The sequence below is a fragment of the Schistocerca americana genome, chromosome 4, assembly GCF_021461395.2.
Source record: "Schistocerca americana isolate TAMUIC-IGC-003095 chromosome 4, iqSchAmer2.1, whole genome shotgun sequence".
Taxonomy (NCBI): Eukaryota; Metazoa; Arthropoda; class Insecta; order Orthoptera; family Acrididae; genus Schistocerca; species Schistocerca americana.
Window position 1 is genome coordinate 798,123,666 of NC_060122.1, and position 27,929 is coordinate 798,151,594.

At 41.0% G+C, this 27,929-nt stretch overlaps 1 protein-coding gene across 11 annotated transcripts in view; it reads left to right on the forward strand.

The window, feature by feature from the left end:
- LOC124612799 (transcriptional repressor CTCFL) overlaps positions 1–25,192 on the forward strand; it is a 146,217-nt gene extending 121,025 nt beyond the window's left edge. For all 11 annotated transcript variants that reach the window (XM_047141203.1, XM_047141206.1, XM_047141208.1 and 8 more), the window contains one exon: positions 23,395–25,192. In XM_047141203.1, coding sequence (XP_046997159.1) covers positions 23,395–23,472 — 78 coding nt within the window. In that variant the 3' untranslated portion in view covers positions 23,473–25,192. The remainder of the gene's footprint in view (positions 1–23,394) is intronic.
- The last annotated feature ends 2,737 nt before the right edge of the window (positions 25,193–27,929 follow it).

Consider the following 27,929-nt stretch of genomic DNA (forward strand, 5'->3'; position numbering starts at 1 on the left):
TTGAAGTCCCTTAAGGATGACTGCCAGACACAAACTTGTTTTGAGAAGAAATTCGTTTTAAATAAACTGCAAGCATATTCCACTGAATTGGCTATGAAGGAACATTTATGGTAAAAATATTTAGCCCCCCTTCTGACTATAATCTATCATAAATCCCTTGAACAAAAAACCATGCCCAATTCTCAGAAAAAAGTACAGTTTACACCCATCTGCATGAAGGCTAAAAGTAGTAATCCACAAAACTTCTGTCCAGTATCCTTGAAATCAGTTTGTTGTAGCACCTTAGAAATATTCTAAGCTCAAATGTAGTGAGGTATCTCAAACAGAATTACCTCCTCAATGCCAACTGGTATGGGTTCCAAAAACATTGACCATGTGAGGCCCAACTTGCATTATTCTCACATGACATACTGGATGCTTTGGATCAAGGCAGTCAGGTAGGTGCGTTGACTCAGTACCACGCCTACGCTTATTGTCAAATGTAAGATCATATGCAATATCAAGTGAAATTTGTGACTGAATTGAGGAGTTCTTGGTAGGGAGGACGAAGCATATTATCTTGTATGGAGAGTCATCATCAGGTGCAGAAGAGGTGTGCCCCAGGGAAGTGTGTTAGGACCCTTGATGTTTATTTTATGTGTTAATGACCTCCAGGCAATATTAACATTAAAATTAGGTTTTTTGCTTATGATGCAGTTATCAATAATGAAATAGTATCTGAAAGAAGCTGCATAGGTATCCAGTCAGGTCTTGATAAGATTTCATTGTGGTGCAAAGATTGGTAACCTGCTTTAAATGTTCAAAAAAGTAAAATTGTGCACTCCACAAAACAAAGAAACATAGTATCCTATGACTACCAGTGACTCACAGTTGGAATCAGCCAACTCATACATATACCTGGATGTAACACTTTGTAGGGATATGGAATGGAATGATCATTTAGGTTCAGTCATGGACAAAGCAGGTGGTATTGACAGAACACAGGGGATGTGGAATCAGTCTACAAAGGAGGCTGCTTATAAATCACCCAGTTCTAGAATACTGCTCAAGTGTGTGGGACCCGTACCAAATAGGACTAACAAGGCATATTGAACTTGTAAAGAGAAGGGCAGTACAAATGGTGACAGTTTTGCTTGATTTATGGGAGAGTGTCACAGAGATACAAAAAAACTGAACTGGAAGACTCTTGAAGATAGACGTAAACCACGCCGAGAAAGTCCGTTAAAAAAGTTTCAAGAACTGGCTTTAAACAATGACTCTAGGAATATACTACAATCCCTTATGTATCACTCACATAGGCATCTGAAGATAATATTAGAATAATTACTGCACACACGGAGGTATTCAGACCATCATTCTCCATCCGCTTCGTATGTGAATCGAATGGGAAGACACACTAATAAATGGTACAGTTGGATGTACCCTCTGCCATGCACCGCACAGTGGTCTACAGAGTGTAGATGTAGATGTTGCTGTTAAAACTGTGCTGGATTTAATATTGAACCCAGCTACAAGCAGTGTGCTACCTATTAGTCAACCCAAACATCCCTCACAGGTTGAATGAAAGCTTAAATCTGCAAATCCATTATACCTTTTCCTCTCTAGTAACACAGAGACTCCCTCTCCTTCTCCTTCCCTCCCCCTCCTCCCTCCCCCTCGCCGTCCCTCCCCCTCCTCCCTCCCCCTTGCCCCCCCCTCGCCCTCCCTCCCCCTCCTCCCTCCCCCTTGCCCTCCCTCCCCCTCCTCCCTCCCCCTTGCCCTCCCTCCCCCTCCCCACCCCTCCTCACTCTCCTGTTCCCCTTCCCATGAAGGAGAATTTACTTCATGCATACATACTACTCAAATGAAATTTAAGTTAGTTACACATCATCAAGGGAAGAGCCACTGCATAAATATAGTAAATGCCAGTGTATAACTTCTTGCTCTAGCATTGTTCCTATGTGCTTGATTTTTAAAAATTAGATGGATACTTTCAATTGGCAACAAAAATACCTTGCTCTTGAATGTACTGCTGTACAGTTGGAATGCGCACATATTTGTTCCACCATTTGAATTAGAAGGATCTCTCTGGAGGTTTCAGGTATGATGATAACTTGTTCTGCAATACATTCATTTATAAGGATTCCCCCTAGACTGAACAGTTTTTGTGTCAGTCTGATGGCTGCTGTGATGGCTCTACTTTCTTTGTATTTGCTTCTTTTCCCTTTTCTCCTTGATTTCAAGTCTTCTGAAATCTGTAATAATTTCCAGTCTTCTGAAATCTGTAGTTTCCTTTTATTACCTCTTCCCCTTTGCCCTCGTCTAACTTGCTGACTGCACCTAGCTGTGCACCCTCTCTCGACTTTTTCCCTGTATGCTCCCACAAGCAGCAGTTTACCATCCCCTCTCCCCTACCCAGCTATGCCTCCTCCTTACCCCCACCATCTGGTTTCTTCTCCCATCATGCACTGCTGCTCGCAGTGTGGTTTCAGCAGCCAGAGAATGCAGTTTTGTGTGTGTGTGTGTGTGTGTGTGTGTGTGTGTGTGTGTGTGTGGTCTGTCTCTAATGATGGCCTTGTTGGCCAAGAGCTATCCGTCTGACAGTCTTTTTGTTATGCCTATCTGGAGTCGGCATCTCCGCTATAAGGCAAGTAGCCACTATCCTTTTCATAATATTGTTACATTCCATCCTGGTTTTCCATTCTTGTATTTATTTTATTACTTTTATACATTATTTTTACATCACCATCACTCAAGGAATAGGGTTGTCAGGCTGTTCAGATGAGCATTATTTCATCGATCTTCCAGGGTCTCGCATATTAGTAGGTTTTTATCCTCTGATATACATTCATATCACAGTGCGTCTTACATTTTTCTTTATTAGCTCAACAGTGAGCACCCTTGAAGGCAGGCTGTTCCATCTGGAGTACATCTCCGCATGCACATGTGGACCGGGGGCTGTGATGGACAAGAACTGAGGCATGACAGTCAGGTGGATGGGCCACAGTGTACATAATCTCACTGCTCTGGTCGAGGACAGGGGGTGGAAGTTACCAAGTGGCTCACATATGCACAGAACACATGTGATAGGGCTACCTGTGGCTGACAGGTTTCCTGTCTAGTAACTGTAATGAAATCAGCCCTGAAAAAATTTGAATGTTGAATTGAGTGTGACTCAGATGGGGAATGTCTGAAGTAAAATTTGATGATTTTAAACTCAAAGGAATGTGTCTTTGCTACCAAAGTTACAGTAAAGGTCATGTTCAAGTTTAGTAAACAAAACCCTAAAATCGTATATATTACAAAAATCTCATGAATATCTTTTAAAATGATCGACATCTACATGACTTCTCCACAGTTCACATTTAAATGTTGGGCTCAGGGTTCCTCCAACCACCTTCACACTATTTCTCTACTGTTCCCCATGTGGGAAAAATGAGTACTTAATTCTTTCTGTAGGAGCTCTGCCTTCTCTTATTTTATAGCGTTGATCATTTGTTTCCTATGTAGGTCAACAACAGTAAAATATTTTTACTGTTGCCAACCTACAAAACATTTTTGCATTCAGAGGAAAAAACTAGTGATTGAAATTTCTTGAAAAGATCTCGTCACAATAAAAAATTCGTCTGCTTCAAAGATTACCAACGCAACTTGCTTATCACATCCATTACTCAAACATGATGGTCAAACAAATTGTACTATCACTCAATAGAATCCACAAAAGCAAGTAAGATCACTCATTGCTTTGAAAATGCTGCAGCATGACAAGTTCCAGAACATAACTGTAGTCGTACAGTTGTCAGATTTAAAGTTCCCGCTGTGTTTAGAACTTACACCAGTGGGAACTAACCTGCTTTATGCCAGTTGGTCAGAGCCCAGAAACTAAAGACAGATGCCACAGATTGCGCACATTGCAAAATACAACATTTAAATACATAGAATTGTTCCCCGGGAGATATTTAAAGTTACATACAATAGCTACCAAAATAGAGGAGGAGAGTGACGGAGCTAGCAGACAGTAATGGTAGACAAATGGTAATATGTCAAAACAATGACAGTGTGAAACTTTGAGTCCACTTGCTGTAAAACTAAGTTTATTCAAAGAAACGTCCATCTGATAAGTGGAATTATATTTAAAATGATCGAAACTGCTTTTCGAGTCTTTTTGAAAAGAGAGAGAGCTTATCTGTGCATAGCAGGTGATGTACAATGTCGTCAGCAGCTAGCCAGTGGTGTCTGCAAAATTGTAGAAGATCTGTCAGTTGCTTTTCTGGTGCGTGATCCACTTGGTAGTAATATTATTCATCTGTCATCTTTGCTTGGAAGCAACTGATACTAAACAGATTGAAGTCTGTGTAAAATTTCAATTCAACTTGTAGATTGTGAAGTTACAGTTAGTCTGTTTTACCACATGTGTAATATTTGCGAATTCAGTCTGGCAATTAATTTTCAGATATGGAAAACTGCTTAGCTGTTTTTTATAGTGACTGTTTATATTTTTCACTCATATGAAAAAAGGGTAATTAAGTTGCAAAAGAAAGATCCTAGAACATATTAGTTTTTGCAGCTTGCAATTTAGCGTAGCAGACAACAATCACTGCTCACTCAAAGTTTAATTCTTCTTCCTGTCGACCACCCCAACATCAGTATTAAGTCCATGCCGTGTTCGGCTTAGTTTTTATTTCAGTGCAACACCAGCCCACTATTCACAGCATAAACAAAAACTTACAGCTACACCCCCCTCCCCTCCCCCGCCCCATTATTGGTATGGCTCCTGTTCACATAGCAATTCACTTCTGCACATTGCATTTATCAGAGTTATTACAAAGAATTATCATAAAATTAAAATTATTGCATGCTCAATAAACATGTTAACTGGAAATTCATGTTATAATAAAAGTTAAGCTTAGTGCACATTAAACTATAGGGTAAGATATCTGAACCAGAAAAGATACATACAAAGTGAGAAAAAGAGAAAAAATAACACTAAAAATTTTCAGTGTCTTCGTATCGTGCCTGTCTGTGGGTGGGCTAACAGAGTACCTGGGGTTGCCTTTGTCCTTGTGGCAGCGTAGGAACAGCCTGTTGTAAGGGATGATTGCTTTCTCGTTTTTGGCTGTAATTACATTGTTGGACACTTGATTGTCTTCCTGTTTTGCTAGTGTCCATATACCCATATATTTCCTATACAGTTTCTCTGGAGTAATCCTGACTGCTGGGTCTTCAATAATGTATTTGCTATTCCTCCTGCTAAGCACTCCATAGACTCAGTGGCTCAGTGTTAAACTGCCAGATTGCAAATCCAAAGGTCTCCGGTTTGATTCCTGGTCAATCCTAGGATATTTATATTGAATTTATCGCTTTTTTCATGATTGACAATGTTTGTTAAAGTGAAATATGCTGAGTTGTGTCATGATTCAGAATCCATGATAACCTTTAGGTTCCGCTGTAACTGGCTGCGTAAGTCAGTTCAAAGTTCAGAGGAAGGCAACTGCATACCTCCTCCAAGAGGACTATGCCTACAAAGCACTGCGGTGTTCAGAACATTCTTTGTATCGATGACTGCTGTAATTAAGCATTTTTAACATATCTAAATTGGGCATTTTACCTGTTACCTTACATCAGTATTCAAAATTTCCAAGTTTTTGTTTGTGATACATACCTGCTCTTTCTCCTTCCCTGTACGAGGTGCATTCAAGTTCTAAGGCCTCCGATTTTTTTTCTCTGGACTGGAAAGAGATAGAAACATGCGCATCGTTTTAAAATGAGGCTGCGTTCATTGTCAATACGTCCCAGAGATGGCAGCACTGTACGGCAGATGGAATTTTACCACCAGCGGCGAGAATGAGAACTGTTTTAAATACTTAAAATGGCGACGTTTTCCTTACTTGAACAGCGTGCAATCTTTTTTTTTCTGAAATTGCGTGGTGTGAAACCAATTGAAATTCATCGACAGTTGAAGGAGACATGTGGTGATGGAGTTATGGATGTGTCGAAAGTGCATTCGTGGGTGCGACAGTTTAATGAAGGCAGAACATCGTGTGACAACAAACCGAAACAACCTCGGGCTCGCACAAGCCGGTCTGACGACATGATCAAGAAAGTGGAGAGAATTGTTTTGGGGGATCGCCGAATGACTGTTGAACAGATCGCCTCCAGAGTTGGCATTTCTGTGGGTTCTGTGCACACAATCCTGCATGACGACCTGAAAATGTGAAAAGTGTCATCCAGGTGGGTGCCACGAATGTTGACGGACGACCACATGGCTGCCCATGTGGCATGTTGCCGAGCAATGTTGATGCGCAACGACTGCATGAATGGGACTTTCTTTTCGTCGGTTGTGACAATGGATGAGATGTGGATGCCATTTTTCAATCCAGAAACAAAGCGCCAGTCAGCTCAATGGAAGCACACAGATTCACCGCCACCAAAAAATTTCGGGTAACCGCCAGTGCTGAAAAAATTATGGTGTCCATGTTCTGGGACAGTGAGGGCGTAATCCTTACCCATTGCATTCCAAAGGGCACTACGGTAACAGGTGCATCCTACGAAAATGTTTTGAAGAACAAATTCCTTCCTGCACTGCAACAAAAACGTCCGGGAAGGGCTGCGCGTGTGCTGTTTCACCAAGACAATGCACCCGCACGTCGAGCTAACGTTACGCAACAATTTCTTCGTGATAACAACTTTGAAGTGATTCCTCATGCTCCCTACTCACCTGACCTGGCTCCTAGTGACTTTTGGCTTTTTCCAACAATGAAAGACACTCTCCGTGGCCGCACATTCACCAGCCGTGCTGCTATTGCCTCAGCGATTTTCCAGTGGTCAAAACAGACTCCTAAAGAAGCCTTCGCCGCTGCCATGGAATCATGGCGTCAGCGTTGTGAAAAATGTGTACGTCTGCAGGGCGATTACGTCGAGACGTAACGCCAGTTTCATCGATTTCGGGTGAGTAGTTAATGAGAAAAAAAAAAATCGGAAGCCTTAGAACCTGAATGCACCTCGTATCACTCCCCTTCATTTCCTATGCAAAACGTTGATCAGGGATTTCTTTTACCACTATTTCCATTGCTTATACCTAAATTCCACATTGGAAAATATAGACTTGGCTCTTATAAATTTGGATGCTGTATTTCCTTTTGCTGCTGCAGTTGTTATAAACACATTAATCTGTGTGAATAACTGATGATGGAGATATCAGCAAATCGCTTAATGCACTTCACTACATCTACATGCATACTCCGCAAGCCACCGTATGGTGCATGACGGAGGGTACACTTTACCACAGCTAGTCCCTTCCTTTCCTGTTCTACTCACAGATAGAACGAGGGAAAAATGACTGTCTATATGCCTTCGTATGAGCCCTAATTTCTCGTATCTTATCTTAGTGGTCCCTACGAAAATGTATGTTCGTGGCATTAGGATCATTCTGCTGTCAGCTTCAAATTCCGATTCTTTAAACTTTCTCAGCAGTGTTCTTTGAAAAGAAAGTCTTCTTCCTTCCAGGAACTCTCACTTGAGCTCCCGAAGCATATCCATAACTCTTGCATGCTGATCAAACCTCTTGGTAACAAATGTAACAGGTTGACTTTGAATTGCTTCGATGTCTTCTTTCAATCTGACCTGGTGCGGATCCTGAAAGCTCAAGCAGTACTCAAGAATAGCATTCAATTTGCGGTCTCCTTTACAGGTGAACCACATTTTCCTAAAAGTCTCCCAATAAACCAAAGTCAACCATTCGCCAGCCCCACAACGATCCTCACATTCTTGTTCCATTTCATATTGCTTCACAACATGAGACCCAGATATTTAAACAACATGACTGTGTCAAATGGGACACTACTAATGCTGTATCCAAATATAATGGGTTTGTTTTTCCTACTCGTCTGCATTAACTTAAGTTTTTCTACATCAAGAGCTAGCTGCCATTCATCACACCAACTAGAAATTTTGTGTAGATCATCGTGTACCAACATACAGTCACTTATCTTTGACACATTCCTGTACACCACAGCATCTTCAGTGAACAATCACAGATTGCTGTCCATCCCGTCTGTCTGATCACTTATGTATATAGAATACAGCAATTGTCCTATCACACTTCTGTCGTGCACTCCTGATGTTATCCCTGTCTCTGTTGGTCACTTGCCGTTAAGGACAACATACTGGGTTCTATTACTTAAGACGTATTCAAACCAGTTGCATATCTGGGAGCCTATTCCATATGCGCATACCTTCATCAACAGCCTGCAGTGGGGTAATGTGTTAAATGGTTATCAGCACTCTAGAAATAGGCAGTCTGCCTGGTGCTGTTCATTCATAGTTTGCAGTGTATCATGTGAGAAAAGAGCAAGCTGGGTTTCACTCAAACAATGCTTTTTAAAGCCATGCTGATTAGTACTTATCTCAGAATATGTTCTAGAATTCTGCAACAAACAGATTTTTAGGCTATTGGTCTGTAATTTTGCGGGTCCATTCTTTTACCCTTCATATACAGGATAAAGCAAAATTCGTGCACTCAGGCTTCGCGGCGCGATTCCTCACATGCCAGCGATAAAAAAATGTCTATCACAAAATCTCGTCCAGCAAATACATCCGGCAGAAAAAGGACGTTAAAGAGTGGCAATCTGGCAACGCTGTAACCACATGTATGGTAACTACCTCTGTCAGCACATATTAGTCAGGCTGTACAGTTGGTGCAGTGGATAGAGTTTCGGGTTTGCATTCAGGAGGTCGATGGTTTGATCCTGGGTTGAGGCATGTGTTTTTTATTTGGTAAATGTAGCCCAGGTGGTATGGTATGTGGCATCTTAATCATCAACAGTGATTGCAGCGGGTCCTCTAGAAAACTTACATACTGCAGTTGTAGAAATGGAAGATTGGTCAGCTTTGAAAGAAGCCCTTTCCACGTTGTGTGCATGAATTTATTCGCTCCAATTCATCTACTAAATGCGAAACCTGTTTTCCTTGTACCTTCCTCCAACGGTCCTGTAGATTAGTACCAACTATTATTCTTGCCTCGTTCACGTCCATTACATTTCGTTAGGGTCTTATGTTATCAGTAGAACTAACAATGTGCTTTGCCAATAATGTCCAAACTTGGTTACTATTTGTATGTGTTATCATCATGATCTCATTAATTATGCCTTTCAACATTGAGTATGATAACTGCATGCTGTTTATTACGTGTCTCAATGCATTATTATTATTAATCTGTCGATGGGATTGTGGAAACGTCGCGTTTATTACCATTAGGGAAACAGTGTAATTCGAAACTGAACATTTCACAATTAGGGGTGTTGGAATGAATCATGCAGAACAATATCTGTCAGAGGGGTAACGCGCGTTCGGTGGAACAGAACGCAGGACTGACGGCGTGTTTAAACTGTATGCGCTGTCCACCAGACAGGGACTAGTCACGAGCGGAGTAATGCATCTGTGAGAGACTCCAGTGTACATGCATAAACACATCGAATTTTCTCATTGTAAACCTCTAAACCAGTGTGGCAGACATATGGCATACACAAGTGATGAATATGTTGGTATGCTTCTGGTCCTTGGTGCATCTGATAACCAGACTAGTGTTGCCGCTCATGAATATGCTGCTAGATATCCTCGGCGATGCCATCCAGATAAAAATGTGTATTGTCGTCTGGAGCTGCGCCTTCGGGAGTCAGGTTCTCTCCTTTGCGTGACAATGCTCGTCCACAGACTTGCCGTACTCCAGCTACTGAGGAAGCTATTCTGGGGGTCATACACAAAGAACCTCAGCGAAGTACATGTAGAGCAGAAAGGCAGCTGCGTGTCTCGCAATGCACAGTCATTAACGTGCTGCACGAGCACAGGCTGCACCCCTATCATTATGCTTTCACGCAACACCTGCATCCTACAAATCACCATCACACCATCAGCGAATGCAATTCTGTGAATGGTTCCAACAACAACAGGAAGGCAATGATGACTTCTTGAATACTGTAATATGGTCAGATGAAGCAGCAGTCCCTCGGGGAGGGGGGGGGGGGGGCGGCTTCAATATGCACAATGCCAGCCATCGGTGTGAGGTTTAACTCGCATGTCACCCACGACTGTGGGTATCAAGTTCGCATTGGTATCAACGTCTGGGCCGGAATATTGGATGACAGGTGTTTGGACCCCTACATATTGCCTGGTTGGATGACTGCTTGAAGGTATCATGCATTCCTCTTAAACTATCTGCCTGATACGCTGGAAGATGTTCCACTACATGTTCGGCAGAAGATATGGTTCCAACATGATGATGCACCTCCGCACTCTGGAATTAATGTGCGACAGTATTTGGGCATAACATTTCCAGGGAAATGGCTTGGACATGATGTCCAGTTGTATGGCCACTGTGTTCACCTGATTTAAATCCCCTGGATTTCTTCATGTGGAGACACCTGAAGGAGCGTGTGTACTCTTCTCTGCCGACGAATGTGGAAGAATTGGTGGCACGTGTTCATGCTGTTCTTGTTACTGTTGACACAGCTTTGCTGCGAAAGGTCCAGAGCTGTATGATCTGGCAGGTAGTGCAATGTTCAGACGTGCAGGGAGGCTGCTTTGAGCATCTGTTGTTCTGAGGACAATGTATTCTGTTGTGAAGGTCATGAGGTCATTAATATGGACATTATTATTGTCACTGGTTGCTAATATGCGACTTCCGAGCACCCATATTACATGTAGTATAAATGACAAGTAGATGTTGTGTTATTGTACTGTGCTATCATCTTTAGCATCTCGAAATTGATATTATTTTTGTAGTTATTCTGTCCTATGACATGTCATTTGTTTCAACTCTGTATTTCTTATTTGTCTAACCATGTATTTGTTATGTTTAGTGTTGTAAAATGTTGTAAATTTAGGATACATGTGAGCTAAGGAACGGTGTATATTACAGTATGAAATGTCAGAATGAAATTAGCAAATAAAAAAAATGCACCCCCACCCAGGATCGAACCCTTGGTCTCCTTCATGCTAACCCAAAACTATATCCACTGCACCAACTGTACAGCACAACTAATATATACTGACAGAGGTAGTTGTCATACATGTGGTTACAGTGTTGCCATATTGCCACTCTTTAATATTCTTTTTCTGCCAGATGTACTTGCCAGACGAAATTTTGTGAGACATTTTTTTATCGCTGGCATGTGAGGAGTCACGCTGCGAAACCTGAGTGCACGAATTTCGCTTCACCCTGTATACAGAAGTCACCTGTGCTTTTTAAAGTCACTTGGCGCTTCATGCTGGTTGAAAGATTCGTGATAAATGCGAACTAAGTAAGGGGCCAATGTCGTAGAGTACTCTTTGTAAAACCGAATTGGGATTCCATTGCAGTTGTTTCTCTGTGCCAGGGATACTTTTTACTGTCATCCATTCGGGACACGTTGCGTTGGTCAAACAAAACTATTTTAAAAATGAAGCCTGATACAATTTAAACTGAATTTATTGTTGTAAAGTGGGAAAAGGTGATTCGTATAGTCAGTTTTTTTCAAAGAGAAGCAAGGAGTCAATAACATTGTTGAGATGTAGACTTGACTCACAGCTGCTTTCTGTTTGAGGACATAAGTACTTTTGAGGTGTATGTTTGAAACCTTGAAAAGTGTAAAACATTCAGTCATTAATATTCACAAATGTTCCAATGACAAATATGTGCTTCAGATGAACACAAGATGCTTGAAATTTCATCTGGAATTGCTGCTGCTTTGAAAGCAGAGGGTAATAATGGAAGAAGCATAGCAAAAGATATTGATGTGGAAGAAGACAAACTAAACCAGATACAAAGATTAATGAAATTCCGGCACCTACCTAATATCCTGCATCCTTTTCCTGCTACAGTGTCCATTGCCTGGTAATAATTGAGGTAATTTTTGTTAATGTTGTAATGTGTCAGTATATATTAGATATCATTCATATCTGCAGTGGAGGCAATGATTTTTCTCCTCTCGAGTGAATAAGAACAGTGCAAATACTAAAACTGTCATTTCATTAGTTAAACAATGTGAATCAAATATATCATTTTTTATTGTAGATAGTGCAAGACAAATTATATCTACATCATTTGTAATTCTAGTATTCTGAAATTACCTTAAAATAATTGGATACATTGCACCATTCAATCCTAAGTAATGTCCAATTGTGTATTCTTCCACCCTGTCTGTGGAAGCAGTAACTTGCACACCAGTTACACTGATTTCCTTTCGTCATGAATTTTTTTCTTCCTTCACAGTATTGGCAATTATCAAACATGTTGGTAAACTATGATATGTAGAGTGATATTTACTTCAGCATGCCCAATTGAAGGTATTGCGCTTAAAAGTTTTGTCACTGGTCATGGCTTCCTCTTCAGTTTTGCACTTTGTGCTTACAACCCTCAGGGATTCAGCCTTCATTTGCTGGGTGTGGGCTTGGCGACCCATGGGTTCCTGAGCTGGGGGATTGGTAAGCACTGCCAGTCCTCTGTTGCCGTGAGCTCTGGGCATGCTGAGCATTGTGTGTCTCAAGGAATGGCGATATCTTGGCTTGACCGCCCAGATCGCGAGGATGGATTAAACCTCTGGGGGGGGGGGGGGGGGGGGGGGGGGGGAAAAAAAAAAAAAAAAAAAAAAAACACACAACACCTGAATCTCAAGGTGTGCTGCATGCTGAGGAGATGCATTGCTGAGGAGATGCATGGCTGTTGTGTTGGAACAGTCACTAATGGGGAACCAGCTACACCTCAGTTTTATAAGGCTTACCAGGTTTGTGGGGCTCTGTCTGGGTGGACTTTTAGTTCCCTAGCTGCTCTTGGGACCAAACTGGATCCTGTGACTTTTAATTTTACACCTCCCAGTGGGATGGGTTGGCCGCTGGTAGGCACCAGCACACAACGTAAAAGAGGGCTCGGGTAGCCAGCCCTCCAGACATGGGAGTAAATAAGAACGAAGCAGTAAAGAGTAACAGAACACAGGCTGGTAATCAGATTGTGTTTTAGTAATAAAAGGGAAAGAATGAAGTTTCAAGAAAGTCTCACCTTTCTACATTCAGAAGAGCTTAGGAGGAATTGCCTGGATACTAAAATCTGTGAAACAGTTGCAGAATGGGATGCTGTTTGATGAAATATCCAGTTCCCAACAAGCTGTTAACCTGCAGAGAGCTAAGTGCATGGGGAGTATGCCATCAACGCAGAACTCCACAGCACCTTGAACTTGTGTCATGTAGGGACCTTGTTGATATTCCTATAGAAGAATTTAAGAGTGAGTAGGCTCAGGGGGGAATGTTGGTATTCAGAACATTATGTAAAGGGTGGATGGAGACCTGGTGAAATCTGACTCTTCGTTTTTACCTTCAGTACCAGCAAACTCCCAGGGAATGTCAAGGCAGGCATTCTTTGCCTAAACGTATGACCATATGTCCCAAACCCAGTGCCCTGTTTCAAATGCCAGCATTTTGGACATACAACCCTAGGGTGTAAGGGAGAAGTGACTTGGGGCAACTGTGGTAAGGCCGCTCATGAAGAACTTGGTTGTTCGTCTCCTGTCAAGTGTATAAACTGCTCTGCAGATCACTCTGTTTGGAGTGGGGACTGGCGAATCTTTCTAGAGGAATGCAAAGTACAGGAAATAAAAACAACAAAGTATATCCCCTCTGATGATACCTAAAAGATCTCCAAGTCCATGCAGCCCTCACATTTGTTACATCTTTTGTTTGGAGTGGGGACTGGCGAATCTTTCTAGAGGAATGCAAAGTACAGGAAATAAAAACAACAAAGTATATCCCCTCTGATGATACCTAAAAGATCTCCAAGTCCATGCAGCCCTCACATTTGTTACATCTTTTGCATCAGTCCTTCAGAAGCATACTCCAAAAACTGATGCATCTACACAAACGGAGGTTGCGAGCATCAGCACTAACAACTAATAAGTCAGTGTACTTGCAAGGCAGCAAGTGTTTCAGAGCCTATAGCCTCCCCCACCCCCTCCCCCCTAGACCAACATGGAAGAGCCCCAGGCACCTCCAACAGCTGAGGCTGTTTAGATGCCCAGTACAGTGATTACCACTCCTACTCCAGCTCCAGCAAAGCCCTCAAAACAGAGAAAAGCAGCATCAACAGGTAAAATCAAACAGTAAACCTTTGGACCATATTGATGTGATTCTACCTGATGTTACCTATGACTCTTACCTTGAGCTTATGGAGTATGAGGTATGTGTCGGACAGTCATCTTGCCCCAAGGCTGAACCTCCACCTGCTGCAGTCGCCCCACCCCAGTGCTACCCCCCATGATAGATGGCTCCCATATTACAGTGGAAATTGCAGGATTTTGGGGGACATCTGTAGGAACTTTGTCTACTGTATCAGGGTGGATCTCTGTGTCTGTGCCTCCAGGAGACTATTTTCAGTCAGACACCCCTGAGCTACGAGGCTATGTACTCCACAAAAAGGATGACACGAGTGGAGAGAGTGCTAAAGGAGGAGTAGGTATTTTCGTCAGTAACGACTAAACTCCTCCCTTCTCTCCCTTACAAGCAATTTACAAGCAGTTGCAATATCAGTGCACGTCCATCATCCATTGACAATATGTTCCTGCCCCAGTATGATGTGCTTGACAAAGTGTCTCTCTGTACACAGTATGCTTTGGGACTTTGTAGCTACGTGCCCCAGGGGTAGAGCAGTTGAGAGGCTTCTCTTGTCACCATGCGCATGTTTGCTAAATACAGGACTGAACACGCACTTGTGTGCTGCAACTGGGTTGTTCTCTGTCATCAACCTCTTGCTTTACCGTCCAGCCCTTGCTCACACTGTTCACTGGGAAGTACTTGATGACTTGCACAGAGATCACTTCCTGTTCTTGATTCACAGCAGACTGGACACTTTGTAGTGAGCTAACCCAGTTTGAACATTGTGTCAGTGTCGAGGAATGGGTGGATCATATCATCAAAATGATCCATTTCGCCGCTGAAGCACCCATTCCACAGTCCACAGGACAACTGAAGAGGCAGCCTGTCCCCTGGTGGAGCAATGACTGCCACTCTGCAATCAGGATTAGGAATGTGGCTGTGCAAGGGTGGGTCAACTACAGAGAATCTTGCAGCCTTTGGGTGGCAAGGGCAAAATGTCGCCATATTATTTGAGAGAGCAAGAAGAGACCATGCCAACAGTTCCTGAACAGCATTAATTGTTTCATGAAGTGTTCTGTTGTATGGGAGACCATCAGCAGAACTTCTGGCAGAGGAGGGAGGTGCCCCATGGCTGCTATAATGGGCAACAGCAGTCTCCAAACCAGCCTGCGAGACATTGCCCAGCCTATGGCGGCCTGTTTTGCCATAGTTACTGCAACAACCTGTGTGGATTGAGGTTTCCAGCACCACAAAGCGGTTGATGAGAGGAGTGGTTTGGACTTCTGCTCCACCACTGATGAGGATTACAACTGCCCATTTTCCTTGTGGGAGCTGGATTCTACATTGTCTGTGGCTCATGACACATCCCCTGGTCATGACAGAATCCATTACAGTATGCTATGGCACCTCACAAGGCAAAAGAAAGATATCTTCCTCGCACTTTTTAGTGCCATTTGGGCATCATATCACTTTCCTGACTTGTAGCATGAGGCACTTTTAATTCCTCTTTTAAAACCTGGGAGTAGTTACTGTAGTGTTGCCCTCACTAGTTGTGTGGGACAGACCTTGGAGCAGATGGTCAACTGCCAACGTATGTGGCTCTTAGCATCCAGGCAACTCCATAGTCGCTTCCAGTGTGGCTTCAGGAGGTATCGCTCCACCTTTGATAACTTGGCCCTCATGGAGACGGCTATACAACAGGCTTTCCTGCATCCTGCACCAGCATCACCTTCTAAGTATGTTTCTTGACCTCGAGAAGGCCTGCAATACTACTTGGAGGCATCTTATCTCCGAGCAGCTTCACAAATGGGATTTTCGTGGATGTCTTCCCATTTTTATTCGGTCCTTTTCTCTCGCCATGGTATTTTTGATATTGAGCCAGTGACATTCTGTCTGCTTTCTTTGAGCTGCAGAACAGTGTCCATCAAGATAGTGTTTTAAGGGTGACTGTCTTTGCCATAGCTAATAATACCATTATGTCAGTAGTGAAAAGTCCTGTACAGTGTTCTTTGTTTGCCGGCCGGTGTGGCCGAGCGGTTCTAGGCGCTTCAGTCTGGAACCGCGCGACCGCTACTGTCGCAGGTTCGAATCCTGCCTCGAGCATGGATGTGTGTGATGTCCTTAGGTTAGGTAGTTTTAAGTGGTTCTAAGTTCTAGGGGACTGATGACCTCAGATGTTAAGTCCCATAGTGCTCAGAGCCATTTTTAGATGGTCTTTGTTTGGGGATGACTTCTCTGTGTTTTGCTCTTCTTCAAGCCGTGCAACAACAACATGTCAGTTGCAGCTAATCGATCAACATGTAGATGAATGGATGTGGAAGAGTGGTTTTAAGTTTTCAACCGAGAAGTCTGTTTTTGTTCTTTTACACAGTTCTCATTCCGTTTTAAACTTTTATGAACTGAGAATGAGGGACACTGTTCTTAATTTCAAAGACACGATGGGGTTTCTGGGTCTCATATTTGACTGTAAACTTACATGGTTGCTACATATTAAGGATCTGAAAAAATGGTCCCTTAAGGCTCTAAGTATTTTGAAAAGTCTTTCTCCCAGTACATAGGGAACCGACAGGACTTGTCTGCTCTAGTTTTGCAGAGCTTTTGTGTGTACTCAGCTAGATTACGAGTGCACGGTTTGTGGGCTGTGAAACCCTCTATTTAAAGATGTTGGATGTGGTTTACCATAAAGGGATTCAGTTGGCCACTGGGGCATTCAGAACAAGCCCATACCAAGCTTCTGCGCAGAGGCTGATGAACTGTCACTTCACATTAGATGACTGACAGGCATATAAAACATGTCCACACCATGCGCAATTGCATACCATACTACTGCTCAGCCTCTCCAATGGAAAGGCTTTTTTGTAACCAGCAACAAGCAATGAGGCCCTATGGGATTTGTGCAAGGGATTGCCTTTTAAAGATGGGTGTGGCCGGTCTTTATGTTTTACATTGAGGTTATAGCAGATTTCCACCTTGCCTCTTCCAGAGGCCCAGACTTATTTTAAACTTGACCAATTTTGAGAAAGACTGTAAACCAGATTTTACATTTCAATCTCTGTTTTTTAACATTTTAGATATGCATCACAGTTTCACATTAGTGTACACTGATGGCTCCAAACAATGGAATTTCCTTGGCTGCTCTGTAATGTTCCCCGACCATGTCACCAGGATTCGCCTTCATGATGAGTATACTGTTTTCTCGGCGGAGCTCCATGAGGTACTCAAGGCACTGGAGCAGATGCGACGTATTCAAGGCAAATGGTTTCTCATCTGCTCTGATTCCCTTAGTGCCTTACAATCATTACAGAACACATATCCAGCTGAGAAATTGGCCCAACTGATGTGTGACCAATTATACTTGCTCCAGTGGCAGCGAAAGCCAGTGTCATTCTGCTGGGTGCCAAGGCCTGTGGGGATACAGGGAAATGACTGGCTGATCGGGCTGCCAAGGACGCCTTTAGAAGACAGGATGTGGAACAGTGTTCTATTACCCTGCAGGCTGTCATTTTTGCACTACATTGGAAGTTCATGCAGTTGTGGGATAAGGAATGGCAGGCAGTAGTGGACAACAAACTGCGGTTGGTGCAGTCAACTATCTGGCCATGCCATTCTTCCTGCCTGTTGCTCAGGCGGGATGAAGTGAGCCTCACACGTCTTCAAATTGGGCGCTGCCCTCTTCCTCGCAGCCTTTCAATACAGCAAGATGATCCCGCGTTTTGTGATGTTCGTTGTGTGCAACCCTCTGTACACTGTATTTTAACAGAGTGCATTTTATACCATGCTGCAAAGGCAGAAGCAAATATTGGAGGGGATATGCCCTCTATTTTAGCTGACGGTGAGGCGAGTATGAGAAGTTTTAAAGTTTTGTGATGTGTCTAAACTTTCAGGCTAGAGGTTTTAGTGTGCTGGAGAGTAGCTACTTCATTCTTTTTTAGTCTTGTGGTCAGCCAGCCACATCTATCTGCTATATTGTTTTAACTCCTTCTACAACTTTCTTCCTGTTTAGTTAATGTTTTACTATTGGCATGATACTTCGTTTTGTGCTTCCGTGTGAGTGCACACAGTTTCCCACATCTTGTTACTCTTAGTTTCCGTGATTTTTATATTTTTGTGTCGGTACAAAGTGAAAAGTTTTGCAAGTCTTATGACTCTTAATATCATTTACCTACTGTGACATCCTGATAGAAAATCTTCAGTAGCAGTAGCAATATTATGAAAAGGAAAGATGCTACTCACCATATAGCAGAGATGCAGATGGGCACAACAAAAAGACTCTCACAATTAAAGCTTTTGGCCGTTAAGGCTTTCGTCAACAATAGACAAAACACACACACACACACACACACACACACACACCAGCTTTTCCCTGCAATACATCCTACTTTCCCGTAACCCTCCTGGTCTCAACCTTTGTTAGTCACTGTCCTCACCCATCCAGCCCCTTCCCTCTTCCCATTCCAACACTACACAGCCTTCATTCCACCACCAAACCCATTACCTTTATTTCTCTCCATTTCCGCTACTTCCACCAGCCCCTTCCCTCCCCTCTGTCTAACCTGCAGCACTTCACTGTCTGCCACTCCCACCATACTATCCCTCCACCCCCCCCCCCCCCAGCCTCCTCCTTACCACCACCCAGTTGACATTCCCATCATGCACTTGTGCTGCTGAGACTGTAGTTGTCGTCTATTGTTGACGAAGGCCTTAATGGCTGAAAGCTTTAATTGTGAGTGTCTTTTTGTTGTGCCTATCTGCAACTCAGCATCTCCACTATATAATGAGTAGGAGCTTTCCTTTTCATAATATTTTTGCATTCCATCCTGGATTTTTCAGTAGCAGTAGTTCAGTTATGTGCAATAATATTAATTGAAGTGGAGCAATTGGGTTGGGAGTGGGAGAGGGGGATTCTCAGGTCAGGCTTGATTTTCATTAGCACCAAATGAATGCACATCTGTCGGTTTGATGATACAGGATGGAGTTTCCCTCTTTGCAACAGTCTGCAAATATTGTTGATGTCATCACAAACTTCCATTTGTAGCCGTAATAAGTAATTGAAGTGTATACAAAAGTGACTGTTTAAATGTTAAGACAGATTTTAACTGCTTGACTGCATTTTTTTAAAGTAAAGTTGATGATAGAGACTGATTTTAATGTGGGAACAACCATTTTACCCAAGGTTTTCATGAAGTATATCACGTTACTCTGGTATACAAAGTGGAATGAGTTGGAATAATGTTAGAAATTGTTTTACAAATTTACTTGGAATAATACCATGGTGGGACACTTGCAAATGTTTTCATAAAAATGACTTACTTACTTCATTTTTCTTCTTTTTGGCACAGACGCCCTGATCCCAAAGCTACACATTATATTTATATACAAAAAGCGCATGCATTGTGTTTCATTCCACTGATATTTATTGGAACCAATGTTTGGCTTATTAGGTCATCGTCACATAACAGTGATTATTATCCATAACGATTGTCAGTATTATAAGTCACAAGCCAGTTTGTAATAACTAACAAAACTGCACATTTTTCACCCTTAAATGTGAAATTGTCATACCAAGAAGTGTTAGAAGAACCAACAGACAAACTATATTCATTTATTATTACTACTCAAAGAGAAAGGAAAATTTTCATTTGTTATCGCTAGTTCTTACAATACTGGCTATGAAAACATAAACCTCACTCTGTTTCTCTAAAATGTACCTCGAATTGCTTTATATATACGATTTTGTGACTGAAGGTTATTGCTTCTGTAGAAAATGCATCATTTACTTTCACCTAAAATGGAATCAGTAGGACAAACCAGCCTTGGAGAATGTTAATTTTCACCATATTTGAGTCCCACCAATTATAAAGACACTGTTAATTGGTGAAAGAGAGGGGAAGGAGAGGGTGGAGGAAGAAACAAATCATAAATAGACGTAGCATTAATGGATCAGTAGTCACAAACAGTGGAAGGGAAAAGTGTGTGCATGTGTGTGTGTGTGTGTGTGTGTGTGTGTGTGTGTGTGTGTGTGTGTGTGTGTGTGAGGGGGGGGGGGGATAAATGTTAGAAAAGATGTAGCATTAACAGCAGCTACATCTAGGTTCCATCAAACTGCTCAGCTTATTAATAACTGTGTTAATGTCTAAGATACTTTCCCTTTAATATTGTTTGTATATTCTTTTAACATTCCGTGTAGTGAGGGTTGGCTGTAGCATATTCGGGATCAAATTTGAGCACCAGTTGCCCTTTTATTTTCATTTATGATTACCATGACCAGTTTCGGCAACCGAGGCCATTTTTCAGGAGTTATATGAGAACTCTCATGTCAGTAACCAGTCTCAGTCCCGTAACCACTGAAAAATTGCCTTGTTGGATGAAACCAGTTGTGATGATCACAAATTTAAAAAAAAGTGCAACTGGTGCTGTCATTTGATCTCAGTTTATACCTCAGCTTAAAATGGGGACACATGCGTGTAGGCAATGCTACTGCCATTCCTATTCTTGTTACTTGATGTTTGTAACACAATGCTATAGCATTGCCAGATCTGACATCAGTTGCCCCTTGGTCGAGGCTCAGACAGCAGGAAATTGGATGCAGACATGGGCAGGAAGTGTTATTGCCAGTGACAGTTAAATAGGATACCAGCAGTGCGCAGCACATCTGGATCTTAACTCCACAAGCCACCATATTGTGTGTGATGAAGAGCTCAAAGCGTACCAGTTTCATTTTCTCCCATTTATTCATGGGTGGTACACCTTCAGACTTGCAGTTACCATATAAAATTAGAATTATTCATAGTTTTCCTGCTTCTGTGTATACGTCTGAGGGTGGATAGATATTAGACGTTCTTTTGAAAGCAAATTACATAATAATAAATAATTGCTCTCCTTACAAACTCAAACGTGGTCCCTCAGTTGGTTGTATGGTAGGGTTGAATAATGTAACTTAATATTTGCAGTCATTCTACATCATTGGTTTCAAAGGATCTAAAATAAGTAAAAAACACATGACGTATCATAAATTGTCCTTATTCCGTTTGACACAGGAGTAGCTTCAAATTGGTATTGCTAGTAACTGAGGATTAACAGGTCACCTTATTTTTAATGGCTTCATGCAATGCCCCATAAAACCAAATACAAAACAAAACAAAGGTTGAAGATACTTTGTATGTAGGACTTGAAGATACTGGGTATCTTTGAACTTCACGATCATGAATATAAAGAAGGACATAAAGCATTGTTCCATTCAGACTTAAGCTTTGGCCATAAACTAATCGAATCAAAGATATTAAAAACTGTAACACACAGGAACCTGCTACAACGTACATGCCATTTGGCTTCTCCCACCCAACACCAATCCCTCGGAACTGCGGAGATGGGAACTTGCACTCCAGGTTCCCTAGGAACCTGCTACAACGTACATGCCATTTGGCTTCTCCCACCCAACATCAATCCCTCGGAACTGCGGAGATGGGAACTTGCACTCCAACACATCCTTTCATCCCGCCATCCCCCTGGACTGAACTTACATTAACCAACCTCACTCCCATTTACACTTCAGTCTTCTCTTTTTTCCCTCTCCTCTTTAGCCATTCATGCATCTTTTCATCCTATATAATTGTGTTTATCTTATACTATATACCTCTTTACTTCTGTATGCATTCTCTTTGGTTTGAAGCTGGAACAGTACTTAACAGTAGAATATCTTTGGCTTCCCTCTGACAACCATGCCTCCATCCTTGCTACCCTCCCTGTTGCTTCATAACCTGGGTTGTGAGTAACTGAATCCACTTTCCCTTCTTCCCCTTTTTCCCCTCTCTCCTCCCTGATGAAGGAAAAAAGTTCCAAAAGCTAGGAGTGTAAATTTTCTGTTCTGTTTTGTGTATCTTTCGGCTGTACTGAGCTGAGGTAAGTACTGGCCAGCCCCTCTATCTCTTTGTTAGATTAACAAACTTTACTGACATAATTGACACAAGTTACAAACTTCACGACTCCTTGGGTTTCAGCAACTATTTAGAGCCATGGCAGTATCAAAGTTATGCATATGAAAATTTAGTTAAAAACAATTACAAGCTTGCTGCTTCCTGGGATCTTGGATTCCATAAGATTAGTGCAAATGTATCTTGTAGACTGTGATTTGACATATGATGAGTTGCATATTCTGTATGCATGTGCTGCCATCTTTTACACATTTTTCGTCACACTTGTCAGTTTGATTATAATCAACTGTTAGTTATTAAAACAGCAAAAGTCATTCTCAGTGAACAGTAATGATTTTCAGGTTCATAGTAACCATTTACAGTTTTGGATCTACACATATGCAGAACATGTTTCTGTTCCAGCTGTTGGTGTTCATAATGTATACATCTACCTACCAAGTGGTGGCAGAACACACATATAAAAGAAGGTTATAATTACACAAGCTTTCGGTGCTAGTGGCTCCTCCTTCAGGCAGAAGGTTTGATGTGGAAGAAAGAGGGGTAAAGGAAAAGGACTGGAGAAGTCTAGGAAAAGGCGTAGGTTTCGAAAAATCAGCCAGAAGCATGGGTCAAGGGAGACTTACCAGATGGGATGAGAAGGAAAGACAGACTGTTGGGGACTGCACCAAATGAGATTTCAATTCTCTCGCAAATCTCATCCAGTGCAGTCCCTAACACTCTGTCTTTCCTCCTCATCCCGTCCGGTAAATCTTCCCTGACAAGTGGTTCTCTGTGACTTCCCCAAAATCTACACCTTTTCCTAGACCTCTCCAATCCTTTTCCTTCAGCCATCTTGCTTCCCCTTCAACCCTCCTGCCTGAAGAGGGAGCCACTGGCTCCAAAAACTTGCCTAATTATAACCTTTTATGTGTGTGTTCTGCTGCCACTTGGTGAGTAGATTTTTTGTGTATCCAATTACATTATTTTGTCAAAAATTGATTGTTTTCATTGTCATAATTTATAAATCCCGTGACATGTACAATTTTTGTGTCTCCCAGTAGAAACTTGCAGTTGTATTTTCCAAGTCACTCAGACTCTACCTGTTGCTTTTCCCGTTTCTTGATCCCAGTTTATTTTTTAAACTATTTTCTTCACATCAGTACCATGTTGTAAGGTAATTATAGTATTGGTTGATGCAGCAGTTTTCATGTATGTTGTAGGACATTCCTTTCAACAATTATTTATTATATGAGTTGCTTCGATTGATTTGATACAGAGAAGAGAAACTCTAAACAGTTTTTAAAGTTTTATTGCTTCAGAATCTTATTAAATGTGCCATTGCATCCAGAAACTTTGCTTAATATTCTTTTTTATTTCATATTTTTCCTAGGACGAGCCAGATGGTGAGGATGATGACGATGATAATACCAAGACAACGATTCAGCTTCTGGAAGCAATACGTCAGTAAATTGTGATACGTTATTTATATACATATATATGACTGTGCATTATGATCAGTACAATCTGACACTTTACTGTGCAGAAGGTGGCTGTTTGATGAAACACATTCCCAAAGAATGTCAGAACAGTAAGCAGCAGAAGCTGCTGTTTGACTTCTGTGGTTAATTGGACATTTCTGAACAGTGGATCCGCCCTTTAATGTAAATAGTGTAGTTGCCATGTACATATTAATGTTCAGAGTGTCAATTCTAGCATTCTATTGTGACTATAGCTTTTTTTTTAAATATTCGAATGGATATAATGTACAAATATCAAATGTTTAAAACATTTGTAAATCGGACAGAATTTTCTACAGCATGTTCTGGTTTATCCAGACTGTGCAATAGCAGTTCTCTATGAGAAATACTACTAATGTTATAACAGCATACTTGCAGAAGTACTTGTTATGTGTATAGTCTTAGTGAGTTATCAGCTGCATGAATTGTGAATGTCATAGTTTTCTTTATTTATACATTTTTGTCACAGACAATGACATATTTAAAATCTGCCAGTGCTTGTTTTGCTCTTTTCACATCCAGAAGTAATATGTTCTGTACTGAGAAAGAAGGAATGGGCTGTGAGTCACTTTCATCAAGAAACTGGAAATAATTTTATTTCCTAAAACTGCATAAACATATTAATTGCTTCAATTTTTAAGTGCAAAGATGTTTGTTTGTATGTTCAGTTAACGGTAATTTTTACCATGTAAAAAGTTACTCTTTTTTCTGTGATTATTTCACTTTATTTTGTATAACTGCAACAACTCTTGTGCATATTCTCATCATTGTGGTATGTAAATGTTATGCATAAGTTTGTCAAAGAAAGACCATCAGATGTAATTTTTTTAAAGATAAATCAATCTTTTGACTGCCATCAGTACCAAAGCTCTGTAGTTTGCAGTATGAAAGGTGTAAAATATTTTCATGTCATAAATATGTTCCAAGTAAGATACGGACTACCTCCCAGGCACCATTGGACACACTATGCAAAAGCTGTTCAAATTTTGAACAGAAACACTACTTAACATATAAGAGTTGCGTGTGTGTGTGTGTGTGTGTGTGTGTGTGTGTGTGTGTGTGTGTGTGTGTGTGTGTGTTTGAGAGGGGGAGGGGGTGAAGAGGTACAGAAGAAATTATTCTAAAAGGAGTATGGAAATGTTTGTGATCCTCTACTCAAATAAAAAGCATGAAAATGGCTGAAGATTCTGTAATATGTAATGCAAAATGTGAAGATTTTGTCATGATGTTTCTACTCTAAATGGAAGTAAATTAGCTATGTTTGAAGGAACATGTATGTAAATTATTGTGAAATTAAGAATCAAAAGATAAATATTGATCTGTTTTGTGAAGACACTGTGATAAATTAATTATGCTCTTACCATATCATGATATTGTACACTTTCAGATATTTTCTTTCATTAATCTTGATGGCTGCCAAAATATTGACCAGTTTTAACTTGTCATTTAACCTTACACCTTTCATATGTATTGTAATACGTCTTTTGTTTCTGACAGATCACACGATTTCTGTAAATGTACCTGTTTCGTCTTTGTGGAGATATTTGTTATGATGATCACATCTGTTGCAGCGATGAGAGAAATATGCAGTATTTTGGGGAAAAATACAAAATATAATAAGAAAAATGCTCATTCTCTGACTCCGAATAAATTGTTTCATTGTTTTAAGAATATTCATTTTTTAATCTATTAAGTTGGTACACTAGCTGATAAAAAGTATCCGGATACCCCTATATAATGCAGAATCAATCACTAGATGTCAGGCACTAGGTAAGTAGCATTGCTTTGTCAATAGAGAAGTAGGAACAGCAGAATGAATCAGTCAGGAGAGCTCAGTGACTTTGAATGTAGACTAGTTATTGAATGCCAACCATCAGAGACATTTCAGCCATTCTAAAGCTGCTGAAGTTGACTGTTGTTGATATTACTATGAAGTGGAAACATCAAGGGGCAACCACTGTTAAACCAAGAGTAGGCGGACCTCGTGTACTGACAAACAGGGACCATAGAGCATTGTGGAAGTTGGTTGTAAAAAATCACATGAAATCAGTGGAAGGAATTCCCTGAGAGCTCTTAAATGATACCAGCAGTCTAACTAGCACAATGACTATGTATAAGGAGTTAAAAAGAATGGGGTACAGTGGTCAAACAGCTCCTCATGACTACACATTTCTGCAGGCAGTACAAGCAATACTTGAGGTGGTGTCAAGAGCAATACCACAACACAGTGAATGACTGGAAATGAGTGATTTGGAATGAGTAGTTACGCCATATGCTGTGCCAAGCCAGTCAAAATGTTTGGATTTGCTGAATGCCTGGAGAATGTTACCTGCCATCTGATGTACTGTCAACGGTAAAGTGTGGAGGAGACTGATGTTAAGGTATGGAGGTTGTTTCCCACAGTTAGAATGTAGTCCCATTATTGAACTTAAGACAATACTAAATGCAGAAGGATATACTGAACACATTTTATTGTGTTGTGTACTGTGCACAGTAGAGTAACAGTTTGGCAACAATGATTGATTGTATCAGCACAACAGTGAACCCTGTCATAAAATAGCATGTGTGAGTCAGTGATTTGTGGACAGTTAACATTCCTGAAATGGACTGGCCTGTCCTAAGTCCCAACCTGAACCCAATGGAACAACTAGGGGATGAGTTAGACATGGATGTACTCCAAATTATGTCCACTAATAAGTGTCCGGGTGCTTTTCATCAGGGAGTGTATGTGAACCCTCTGTTTTACTAAATTACAGTGCAGATTCTGTATTTTGGTCTATTTTCTTGTAATGAGATTTCTGTGATCCCTCAGCCCTTTTCCTTCTTTACTTCCCAATGAATAAAAGGATGGAAGAAGATTAGAGTTTAGCGTCCCATCAACAAGAGTTCATTAGAGATGGAGCACAAGCTCAGGTTAAGGAAGGACAGGGAAGGAAATTGTCCGTGCTCTTTCAGTGGAATCATCCCACCATTTGCCTTTAGCAATTTAGGGAAATGATGGAAAACGTAAATTGGGATGGTGAGTTGGTCATTTGAATGATTGTTCTCTCAAATGCAATCATAGTGTGATAACCACTCCACCATCTTGCCCCATCCCAATGAGCAGTTGGATTTCTTGGCACAGTTGTTTTTAATAGACATGGCATACTAAGTCACTGTTTTCAAAATATTATAGATCAGTTTGAGAATACTGGAGAACATATTTGTTGTAATCTCTCATAAATGGAACTATTACATGACTGGAATGATCGATTGGATATAATTTTCTTCTTAGGATGTATCAATTGCACTATTTGAGATGCATAAAAGTACTGAACTCTTACTGAATACCATCATGCAGTGTTCTTGACAGTAACAAATTTATGAGTATGGTGGATTCTGTGTATTTTTTTAATTAGAAATATTATTGGATCATGTTGTGGACTAAAATAAACAAATATTGTAAATACCGTACATGAAATGTCGCAGGAGTGTCATGAGAACCGTATGCAACTGGTAATGTTTTGTTATAAAGCCGTATACAAACAGATGGCATCTCCTCTCACAATTCATAATGTGATTAAGAAAATGTTCAAGGGTAAAAAGATTAAGGTAGACAGTGGTGCCGCGTTGTCAGTCAGCAGAATAAATATACAAAGAAGTAGAACTGTTTCAAAAGATATTGGCTGCTTATAAATAATGTGATGTAAGTAAGCTATGTGGTTACAGAACGCTCATGAAGTGTGGTATTTTGTCAGTACAAAAACTGAATGAGCTCTGTTGTTTCAAAGTTAGCCCACTGGCACAAAACTAGTTAATAACATACACGAAACATTACTGTTTTCTCAGTTGCAGCTTTTTTCAAAGTTTTGCAATATCATCTGCAAAAAGGACTAATTCTGCCTGATGGAAAAAAAGGCTAGATCAAAGGAAGAATAATTTGATCAAACACTGCATAAGGTTCATTGGAATTTATGTGGTGCCTCTCGTGAATTATTGCAGCAGCTTAATGCACCTTTCTGCCATGTGTTACTTATATAGGAAGTAAACCAAACTTTTACTGAATCAGATGTTCCATAAAAATGTAACTTCTCCAGTCGAATGTTGTGGCTGACAAAATTAAAAACTTATAGTGTTCGAGAAGATTCCTAACGGTGATACTGTATCATTTAAAAATATTATTCTGTGCTCAGTCAATGTACAAACTGAGATGTTATGCATACCATTACTGCATAGCTGAGTGACAGCTTAAGTATTTTGCTTCCTTAAAAAGTTTGGAAAATGATGTGAGGAGAGATTAGCAGCTGGTTACTGATATCATAGAGCCATCCTTAAGAGACACCTAAAAATGACATATTTCACACTTTCCAGAGTAAATATTAAATCATGAAGTGACACATGTTAGACTAAGAACATACGTAATGTAGGG